General features: G+C 29.7%; 2 protein-coding genes across 3 annotated transcripts; one reads left to right on the forward strand and one right to left on the reverse strand.

Annotated features, from left to right (window-relative positions):
* Positions 1-387: 387 nt before the first annotated feature.
* LOC131850516 (charged multivesicular body protein 5) lies at positions 388-3,986 on the reverse strand. The gene is made up of 5 exons (XM_059200765.1): positions 3,805-3,986; positions 3,039-3,190; positions 2,262-2,427; positions 1,525-1,648; positions 388-1,001 (listed from the first exon to the last, which is right to left on the reverse strand). The coding sequence occupies exons 1-5, from the start codon at positions 3,871-3,873 to the stop codon at positions 832-834; spliced, it is 681 nt and encodes a 226-aa protein (XP_059056748.1). The 5' UTR covers positions 3,874-3,986; the 3' UTR covers positions 388-831.
* Positions 3,987-4,905: 919 nt separating this feature from the next.
* Positions 4,906-9,028, forward strand: LOC131850514 (thiamin pyrophosphokinase 1). Of its 2 annotated transcripts, none has more exons than XM_059200762.1 (7): positions 4,906-5,005; positions 5,676-5,877; positions 6,475-6,641; positions 7,017-7,103; positions 7,672-7,951; positions 8,677-8,799; positions 9,005-9,028. In XM_059200762.1, the coding sequence occupies exons 1-7, from the start codon at positions 4,976-4,978 to the stop codon at positions 9,010-9,012; spliced, it is 897 nt and encodes a 298-aa protein (XP_059056745.1). In that variant the 5' UTR covers positions 4,906-4,975; the 3' UTR covers positions 9,013-9,028. The 2 variants fall into 2 exon arrangements, with proteins under 2 accessions (XP_059056745.1, XP_059056746.1); XM_059200763.1 differs by having other exon boundaries at positions 5,709-5,877.
* The last annotated feature ends 2,509 nt before the right edge of the window (positions 9,029-11,537 follow it).

Consider the following 11,537-nt stretch of genomic DNA (forward strand, 5'->3'; position numbering starts at 1 on the left):
CTTTAAAGAAAAAATAATTTATTTCACATTTGTAAACAATCTTGTTATGTTTTTATAGAAATAACGATGTATAAAATTAATAAATAGGTGGGAATTGAAATGTTTCATGTACATTAGCTTATGTGTTCCCATAATTTGTATGTAAAGAAGCAAGACTACATTCCTGTTATTAACAAATATTTTGATGTAATTTCCATTTATTGTAATCATGGATATACATTAAATTAAATATTAATACTAAATAAATTTAATTTAAAATCTTATAACCACTATTATTTATATTGATTTAAATATAACACTTTCAATGAAACATAACGAGGATATCTGTAATTATAAAAGTAATTAACATTGATTTTATGAAAAATGATATTGATGTACTATTATAGCTTTCTACTAAGTTCAACGCATACAGGATACAATTCATTCCATACACTAATATTTCTTTTAATGGGGTTATATATAATAACTTGTTTCAATAAGGTGCTACAAAAAGCGAATTCTAAATACATACCGGTCAATATCATAACACTCCTTTTACGCCATGTCGGGTAAAAAAAGTCGGCTATGATATTTCGCACCATATGTATGGACTTACAAATTGTACAAGCACACAGAGCGAGTTCTCAAGTGTCAAATACGAATTTGATATTGATGAATTTTCATATCTGTTATCCCAGAAGGAGTCAGACATCTTGTGTTTGTACCCTGTCACCACACAGAGACTGTTAATTATTGACTGATGAAAATGCGAACTTAGTTAACATTACAATATCACCTAACTGGCTGGCTTTGACAACCGTCGTTATACAAATCGGGTACCCAGAGACTACATCAGCGTGAAGGCTGTGCAGGAGTGGGTACAAGAGGTAGTCCAAACTCGTCGACTGCTACACCGTCTCTTGTTCGTACGCTATCTGCCCCAGGTTCCTTATCTGGAGCCGCCGGAGCCTTCACCACGTCGTCTAGATATGATGCATCGTCATCTAATGCAATCTCATCACCTGCGAAATACCGAGCATATATGTAGTATATGTGCGAAAGAACATTTATTATTTGAAATATTTGTCTCCACAGAAGATACAGATTTTGTCTCCTTTATCTTGTATAATAATAATGTAAAATTGTGACGATATGAAAAGCTGTCTATTTTTGTGTTAAGGTTTCACATAAAAATGGCTGAAAGAATTAGAATGAAGTTTTCATGGAATATGTTATTAAATGTGGCTCAACATATATATAAACAAAATCTAAGATCTTATTAAAATAATAGAATCCATTCTTAATAAAATAATAGATAATATTGTATCAACGCTTTATTACAATAAATAAGTTTATATGAGGAACAATGGACACTAATACTTTCCAATAAATATTTTCCACTGTCATGATTTTACATCAAGAAAATGTACTATATATGATAAATCACAACACTAAGTTAAATATTGCACTCAACCTTTACTTTGAGTTTTTAAGATAAGCATACTCTACTTAGGAATAGCATTAAAAATAAAAAAATATAAATACCAAGAGCATCCAACTCAGCAGCAAGTTCGTCATCATCAATCTCAGGCATACCATACTGCCTGCCAAGTGCCTCCTGCACTTCATCAGCTTGCTCCAACATGTCTGCCAGATCATCATTCACATCCTGTAAAATAAATTTGTACATCTATATAAACAATAATAAATGTTTTAAATTTAATAACCACTATAAAAGGTAATTTGACATTCACTCTGTATGCCTGACTGATTGTTAGTAAAGTAGACTTATGTTTACCATGTTGGGCTAACTGACTTGGCCTCATGCTAATTTTCTCATCCTACACTGGTGCTCTGCCATATCAAACCTTTAGCGCAGGCAGGTGCACCATTCCAACATCCATAAGAAAAAAAAATACTAGACCATGTTCATAAATTGTGGATATGTCAACTCAAAACTAATTTTTTCATGTATCAATTTAGACATAACATACTGTAGCATTACAAACACTTGTACCAGTAACTTATACCTTATATTTACAGCTTGTTAGTTCTGGAATGTAATTTTGATCCATTGGATGTGCTGTTTAGCACATTTTTATAATCTTGAAATATACATCAGCATATATATACTTCAATGGTATTGTCATTTCTTTATGTATATGTTGTTATATATGTCTATATTTTGTTTCCATATAAAAATGACAAAAAGTATGATCACAATTTTTAACAAAACACAAGAAAAATTAAGAAATACAAAATATAAATGCTTTATACTTTACCTCTATAGAATCAATATTGATTTTTTTAAACTCTTTCTTCATCTGTGTGACACCATCTTTCATGGCTGCTACAGTGGCATGTGTATCCTTCAGGGTTTGTGTGGCATAGTTTGCTTGTTCCATGTTGAAAGACTGAGCTCTTAAATTTTCCAACTGTTGCTCATACCTAGAATTATAATAATAATAAATTTATTTCTCTCATATTGTACAAAAATATGAACAAATGTATCCTATTGGTCATAACATAATGTCCTATAGCTTCTTCCTTGACAAATGGACTATCCAACACAAAAATCATTTTTCAAAGAGCCAGTAGTTCCTGAGATTAGCGCATTCAAACAAACAAACAAACTCTTCAGCTTTATAATATAAGTATATATATATATATATATATTAAAAAGATTGACATACACATAACATGTGCAGTCATGCACATAAATTTTAAAATATAGTTCAATATAAATTGAGAAGTAAAAAGCTTAAAATTTAACCTTATAAACTATTTTAAAATTTAAATCTTCAAGGGATAATATATATATATATATATATAGTAAATTTTTATTGTCACTTGCTCAATATAACATAATTTTTCCTCCATATAAAGCTAAAACAATTTTAAAATATTTTCAGAGAAATAATCAATCTTAAATGAAATAGTTCAGTGTATAAAATGTGCAAAATTTCACAATCTTTCAATCACTTTTCAACATCTCCATCTCCATGTAAACAGTTATTTTCTCCTTAAAACTTGAATATATAATTGAATATATAACTTACATTTTCTTTTGTTTTAATACCCTCATTGCCTTCTGTTTCACTGAATTCTTAGCTGGACCTTCCCTCATTTTGGCCATCTGATCTTTATACTTACGAAGTTCTGTATCCAATTTCTGAACTTTTTGCTCAATATTGTCAGCTCGACTGTCAACCTTGCAAATAAAGATTTTTTTTAATTAATTAAGAGCTTATATTACCTTGTACACAATAATAAAGCGACACCGCATAGTAAGTTATATTGGGGGGAAAGGGATTATTAGTAATGTGAACATCTGAACACATTGATAGCCATGTCAGGTTGACATCCACACAGGTATATAATCTGGCCTCATGCTCATCTTATCATCCACCAGAAGCATCAAGCAAGCGTAATTATCATCGATAGAAAAATAGTGGTTTTATTACTATGATCAAAATTTAACATTATTAATCACTATGTTTAAGATCCAATTTCATAGTAATAGTTTAACGGCAATTTTATCTAATGCCTAAGGTGTGGTATCATAGTACATACTTTCTTAATTATAAAAATACGTTGTTTACTATATTAAGACATTTAATAAGCAATATAATACTGAAGATTTTGAGTGAATAATGTAAACTACTAAATATATTGACTGTACTTCTAGTAATAGTAATAATTAATATAGTCAGTAACGAGTTAATGCAATTTAAATTAACATACAAGGTATTACCAAAATTTACAGAATAAGAGATTCATTGTGTGAATCATCAGACAATGCAGAAAAATATTTAGCCAACTTACATTACTGATGCAATCCGTAATACTTGGACCTGGTTCTTTAGGTTTTCCTCTACCGAATATTCTGTTCATTTTGATTGGCAAAGATATTTACAATACTATAAAAAAATTAAAGAAATTTAATAAAGATTTGTGGCGAACTTGAAAGGTGGCGTATTGAAAAGTTGAAAACACTTTGTTATTTTTTATGTATTACCACAGAGTACATACTACGCCTTACATTTATTGTCACAGATGCCAACTTTAAAGTTTTGTATTAGTAAGGTATTAATACAAAGAAAAAAAATCTAATAAGATATTGCATTTTAACTCCAATTTGGCCCTTTAACATCGTATACAAGTATTTTTTGTAAGTCAACATCTCGTACGAGGTATTCATATTTGTAGAAGGGAGAAAATGGTATCACTTCGAAAACCTAAAATTTTCAATGAACATTTTCTTAAGTTAAGAGCTGTATTTGTTGGGCGCTTCTAGTCATCATCATCTGCTTCTTCCCTTATCATTATCCCATTTGGGCTCTCCTAGTACTTCTACTGTACTCCTACTTCTCTAGTACCCCATTTGAAGTTGTCCCTTTTTATTTTTTTTTTGGTTCGGTTTTTCCCTTTTTAGGGAAAGGCAAAAGGACTCAGTCTATACAGCCATGAAGTTGTCAGTGTTAATAATTGACCATTATTGACAGTGACAAATTTAAATGACATGAGCACGTGTGTGAAGCAGCTGGTCAGGTAGTAGTATATTCTTTGGGTCACACTGTCTTATTTACGTACAATTGTCAATGTACTTGTTTATGCGTTTTTTTATTTATTTTTTATTATTATATAATTTTAATAGCACTTCAAATATAAACATTTTATAACTATCTATATGAAAAACATATATATTGAATTCGTACATTTGCGTGTATTATTATTATTAAAAAGTAATTTCATAATTAGTTCTTTTCGGCAGTTTCATCGTTCTTATTTCATTTCAGTTCTTATTTCTTTAAAGACGATAAATAATTATTATCTTATACATTATTTATAGGTCGCAATATCCTAATTGCATTTCGGTAGAGCCTGCCTACCTTAGCTACTAAGTTATTATTGATGCATTGACGGCGCTTTAAATATACTTAATATTTAAGTCTTATACCTCTAATTAGGTGCCAGCACAGGCTACATAATTTCAATGGCTATCAATGGCAGCATAAACAACATGGTATGTACTTTAATTTTTTATGTTAGGGGAAGGGATTGTTACTAATGAGGACTAATGACCCCATTGTTAATAATTTATCCCATTAAGTTGATATTCACACAGCTTCTCCTGCATACTATTGTAGTAAATTCCTTGTGATTTCACTATTGTGGGGTAACTATCCTCATCTCATCACCATTAACTGGTCCCATTTTAGCATATACTATTAGTGCAGACAGGTGCTACTATATATTATTATCATAAAAACAGTATGTTACAGTTAAATAAGGCTAAGATTGTCATAAATGTTTGGTCATTTACTTAATGTAGTAATAAACATCAATATATTTTATTATATCTTTCTTATATGTTGTATATATAAATATGAAAATGTGGGACATGTTTATCTAATCATAGTCATGAACTTTATGCTTCAGATAAGAACAGTTCATAAATGTGTAATTTTAACTTTCTTTATATAATTTAAAAGTTATAATAAACTGAGATACACACCTATTTTACAGTAATTATTTTAATATCAGATAATTATATAATTTAAAAATAAATATTTGTGGTCAACCACTACCATTATTATAAAGAAATTAGTTCTCATAAACAAATTTGTCAAAATTTTCTCCATAAAATTAAACACAGAGTACAATATATTTACATACATAAATGTTATCCCTAGGTCAAAAAACTAAGAAATATTGTTTGTATTCAGCACAATTGTTGTGGACAATCCTTTAATGTGATAAAGTGTTGGCAGTGGAACATAAAACAATTCATTATGTTTCAATCAAATAGAACTGTTGAAGACAAATATGCTGTACTCATATTGAATCGACCCATCACACAAAATCCAGAGTTTATCAAAAGTTTTTGGAATAATGGTGAGTTAGTATAGATCTACTACTATTACATCTTTAAATATATCTCATTTGGTAATAAAGAAACTAAAGTGTTGTCTTCATCACAATCCCGACATGGACTGTAGAAAATGATTCTCTTTACCACATCATTAAAGCTGTGACAGTATGTATTATATTTTTTTGGAAATTAAATAAATGTTGGTGTATAGTAACAACTAATAATGAAATTTATTTTTTAATATTTGTGATGTGATGACAGTATCTAAGTTAACTACGTATTTTAATCAATAATTAATTATCTATATCACAGAATAACTTACTTATAGATTCAGTTATAGGTTCTTCTTATGTATTCTTCACAGAATAAGTTTTCTATATATTTAGTAAAAGGTTTGGAGTTTCTGTAGCTTTGATGTCAAAGAAGGAATTAAGGCTGCTGATATACAATCAAGTTGCACTAATGCAGCTAGCATAGTGAAGGAATATGACGGTACATAACTGAATTAAATGCGCCCCGAAACTGACAACTTATCAACCATATGTCAGTAGCCTAAAGTATCATAACTTCTATGTGTGTGTATACATATAATGTTATTGCAAATATACTTTTCTCTATAGCTTCAGTGAGAATTACAGTTGATGGTGGTACTGTTCGTTGGGACACATTCCTAAATCAATTACCAGAAGATGTACAAAACACTATCAAACTTCCAGACTTTGTAACAGGAGACTTTGACTCAATCACAGAAGATATATTGAATAAATATAGAAAGAAAGGAGCTAAGGTATATTGTAATATATTAATAGAATAATCTACACAAATAAATAAAATAAAGTGATTTGAAATTGAAATTTTATTTGTAATTTTTAAACAGCTTTTCACTAAATTCACTTGAAAGATAGACTATACTTACATATTATTATTTAATTTTTTGTTTGTCTATCTGTTTGTTCGTGTATATCTCTGAAATGGCGGGACTAATTTTGTTGGGACTTTCACTCGTAGATAGCTAATGGTATAAGAGTAACTTAGGCTATTTTATTTTAGAAATATATACTTTCCAAAAAATAAAAATTATGTCGACGCAATCGAAGACGTGGTTATCCGCTTCTTTTATACTTTTTATAAAGTAACTTATTAAAACCTATTTTAATTGCAGACAATACGAACTCCAGATCAAAATCATACTGACTTTACGAAAGGATTAATAGAATTGAATAAATATTGCCAAGAAGTAAACATACAGGTCAGTTACGAGTATATACTCATATTTACATATATGTATTTGTTTGTAAATGTATAAAAATGTTCTTAAAGCTGAAATATCTTATTTGTGTTAATTGTCCATACGAACGTCACAACGCTACATTTCGGCATATACTAACGCTATCAATTTATTTATTTAGATTTATTATGTGTTAATTACTCTAATGTAATTAAAAAACTATATGTAAATCTATTTATTTATATACAATTTACAAAATGACGGCTTTTAATGTTTTTTGAATAATTTGATTGGCAAACAAACTATCGGCCCATCTGATGGTTAGTGGTAACTGTCGCATAGAGGTGGCTTCAATAGGAACATCAGTTGGTACCACTCAGCATGGCCATAACGAGGGACTAAGATATGCATGTTATCCTGTAATTACACTGCCTTATGTCGTCATTCAACAGAAACAAAGTTCGGTTGAGTGCGAAATTGTGGTACAAGAAGATATTGAGGACAAGAAAATACCTCTCTAAACTATGCAATAAGCTACTTTTAAATTTCAAAGAGCATCTAATTTTATTTATTCAATTTATTTATACAGCTCGACCACATCGTAGCTATCTGTCAGAATTCAGGTAGAATAGATCAAATTCTTGGCAATATACAGACATTGCATCTTGTTAAAGAAAAGAACTTACTAAATCCAAACACAAAGGTATATATATTATCAGATGACTCGATATCGTGGCTTCTGTCGCCTGGAGACCATGTCATCAACATACCTGAGGAGACGAGGCAACACAGAAAAGCGTGGTGCTCTCTAGTACCAGTTGGAACTCCATGCGAAAGGATTACGACTAGTGGACTGAAATGGAATTTAGGTAAATATTTATTAGACTTAGTGATTAAAGTACTAGAGCACGCTATATTAACATGCGTGATTATACAATATGAATGGGCCCACTGAACCGGGAACTCTTCAGAATAACGACGTTAAATGGTCACTCACGATATGTATAATGTTTCAATATACAAAAAATGAATTTATTCTTTGTTAAAAGTCGAGCAACACACTTACAATTTCCCTGGTGTTGAGGGTACTCGAGAGCGGTGGTAATCACTTATGAATAGGAGTGCCCCGAGCTCGTTTGCTTTCTTTGCTATAATAAAGAAATATATTTATTTTGTATATGTTAATAATCAATAATAATCAAATCTCCCGACTGGTTAAATCTCTCGACGACAAAGCACTATTGGTTATAATGTTGTACAGAAAATATTTATATAGAATCAACCGAGTAGACCTTGTAACAAATCGTCTCAGTATCTCTATGTAACTTAATAGGCCGCCAAGCAGTTTGAATGAATTAAGTAAGCCCGTGTTTCAGTTGAAGAGTGAGATAAGGTACTGAAATTATAAGGGACGGAGGGGTCACATCTTAGCCCTCCGTAATGATAACGCTGAAGTGGTATCACAGGAGCCACATGATAACGTGGTGTGTTTAGTGCAACAAACAGCTAATTTTATTTATAGAACTATGAAATACAACTACTTATAAGTACGTAAATGATTGGTGTGGTAACAAATAAATGTTTCTTTTTACAGACAATCAAGAATTAAAATTTGGTGAAATAGTCAGCACATCAAATACATTTGATGGTTCAGAATTGGTAAAAATCAAATGTAGTCATCTAATTTTATGGTCAATGATTATTCCTAACTTAATAAGTAAGTATGGAGTTATGGAGAGTTCTTTTTTAAATCTTCAACTATTAAAATATTAAGCTTAAATTTTCAGTTTGATACTTACAACATTATTCCAATATATAGTATAAACCAATTCGAAATGCAACATGTTTTATATGAGAACATTTTTTAACTTACAATAGTTAGATACTTTCTTCATTCAGTTTTAATCATTTATTTATTTTAGGTCAATAAAAATGGATTCTTTATTAGGCCTACGGGATGATGGCCTTAACCTAATACTTTACTACTACAGGATTTTCACAGAATTAGCTGTGATTAACGTAAAATTGAGAGTATAATGGAATGACTGATTTATGCCGAATATAAAAAATATATCCTCTCATAAAAATGGAATTTGTGCAATTTAATTATTTGATGGCACTTTTACAAAGGGCGTTTTCAAAAATGAAAGTGCTGCGTTATCGATGAATATTTTCCGTTTGTACCAGGAAAATAAGCTTTACATGTTCGTCGAGACGTTCAGAATACTGTTAAAGGTGTGTCCAGTATATTGTCTGGTGACAGCCACTATTTTTAGGGACATAAGTTATATATTCAAAATTGTCGATATAATAAATAAAATTTTTCATTTAATTGTTGAAAAGAATGTGAAATTTATAATTCTGTATTATATACATGAATTTAGTTATTATGTAATATATATTGTTTCTATATGTAAACATTGAATTAATATAAAAATTGCAAACGGAACATGAACATGAAATGACAATTGTAGAAGTATATGTAAAATAAATACCTACATCATGCAACAGAATTAATTCAAATACCGTATATAGACCAAATAAGAGAATTAATTTTAATAATTTTTAAACAAAAATATTTTTTAACTAGAAATTGTTGTAAATTTAAGTCCAAATAATTTACAATACCTACATTTTTTATCAGTATCATGAAAACAACAAAATCTGAATGATTAAAAATTTTATGGTGTTGTAAATACGATTGATTTTTAGAAATCTATCAATTTATGCACCAGCGGTATCTAAAGTGAACAAAAACAAAGTTAAATTGATAAGCTAAAAGCTGATATCAATATAGTAACTGCCAAGTTTTTTTTTCGGACTACTCTAATGCTGTTCTACAGCTGGCCTTTAAAGCTTCACCGGACGAAGCTGTCAAGTATTGAGTTAATTCTGTTACAACGTGTACAAAGAAGTATGTAATTTGAATAAGTTCGTCATCATCAAATATTAGACAAACGTGTGACATTAAAATAATATAGTCAAACTAAAAAAAATTATGACGTCAAAAGTTAGAGCGCTTATATAGTTATGACCACTTTAATCTCATCAACACGATTACGTTAAGTAGTATATAAAAGCAATTTAATTGCCATGTACGTAGTTAGAAATATGTTCCACTATGTTGTGATCTTATGTGACTAATAGTCTTTATAGAACAAGTTACTTAAATGCATTATCTAAGAGATATCATTTATTTATGTATATTTGCACTAGAAAATTGTATTCTGTTGTTGTATATACTTGGAAAATAAACTTATGCTCATGTACAGCACAACAACAGAAACTTATATGAACATGTGACTTATAAATATTATTCAATTAGGTCCAAGGGTAGGAAAATTGACAATGATTACTAAAAGTTACAATATTATCAGTGGCGGATATAAGGTAAAGCTAGGCTAAATATAATTCCGGGACAGTTTTTCAATAATGACATGACGGTTGATAGTTTCAAAAAAATTACGTGCCCTAGGTACGCGCCTTAATTGCATAGGCCTTAGTCCGTCCCTGAATATTATGTCAAGTATATAATATATATGATGCGTTGCTATAGATAATTTTAGAGCGACCTAAGATCAAACCTAGTGTAGGTTGTCTAAAATCTATTTAAGAAAATAATTAAATTTTCTTCTTTATCTTTAGTTAAGATTCAGCTACAAGATATATTACCAAAGAAAAAGTAACCTTCTTTTGTAGTTACTATGTACAAAGGAACATGCAATAGTAGGTCAACGAGAATGTACTTAATTTACAGTGGTTAGTGTTTCGTACATATCGATATAAAAATGAAACCCACTTTTTTTATTATTTAATTTTATTAATTATAGTAATGTTGCACGATACTCGAATTTATATAGAAAGATAAGAACATATTCTAAAAAAATTTGAGGCGAGAGTAGCCTTCAAAATGACTACTGTCAATTAAAAATTTACTAGTCGTTGTCTTTGTCTATTTTTGTATAACTGTACCCATATTTTTATTTTATCAAAGTCGTGTTTTGCCACTTGTCTATGCACGTCAATATTTTTATTACTAGCTATGTGTTCTGTATTATTTTCTCTTTTTCTTAAACTCTCTCTACATACACTACATGTCGTATGTTATATTGTAGTAAGTCTGTTATGTAAATAATAGTACTATGTGAAACCTATTTTTATTAGATGTATGGGTTTAGTCATATATTACAGATTGGAGTATATTTTTTTACTCAGTGCTAAAAATAAATTAAAAAACAATTTTAAAAAAATCTTCTGTTATGATATTCTTAAATAATGTTTAGGTCCCAAAATTAGATTACTTTGGGGGGAGGGGATTGTTAGTACTGAGAAAGTCCTTAAGTCCCTTTGGAATTCCATCGTTAATTAGTGAAGAATGGGTTGACTGAAGAATACGAAGTCTGCTTCGTCCTCTTCAAATCCTCCACTGGATATATATAACGTAACCATTCCATT

This window comes from Achroia grisella, unplaced genomic scaffold (genome assembly GCF_030625045.1).
Source record: "Achroia grisella isolate CSIRO2021 unplaced genomic scaffold, CSIRO_AGI_Agris_v1 utg770, whole genome shotgun sequence".
Lineage (NCBI taxonomy): Eukaryota > Metazoa > Arthropoda > Insecta > Lepidoptera > Pyralidae > Achroia > Achroia grisella.

Bases quoted from the DNA above. Each gene is read 5' to 3' on its own strand.
- LOC131850516 (XM_059200765.1), bottom strand. From the start codon at position 3,873: ATGAACAGAATATTCGGTAGAGGAAAACCTAAAGAACCAGGTCCAAGT. The intron at 3,191-3,804 runs GTAAGTTGGCTA...TTTATTTGCAAG, and splicing joins TTACGGATTGCATCAGTAAT to GTTGACAGTCGAGCTGACAA. The intron at 2,428-3,038 runs GTAAGTTATATA...TTATAATTCTAG, and splicing joins GTATTAAAACAAAAGAAAAT to GTATGAGCAACAGTTGGAAA.
- LOC131850514 (XM_059200762.1), top strand. From the start codon at position 4,976: ATGGCTATCAATGGCAGCATAAACAACATG. The intron at 5,878-6,474 runs GTGAGTTAGTAT...TTTTCTCTATAG, and splicing joins CAAAAGTTTTTGGAATAATG to CTTCAGTGAGAATTACAGTT. The intron at 6,642-7,016 runs GTATATTGTAAT...TTTTAATTGCAG, and splicing joins ATAGAAAGAAAGGAGCTAAG to ACAATACGAACTCCAGATCA.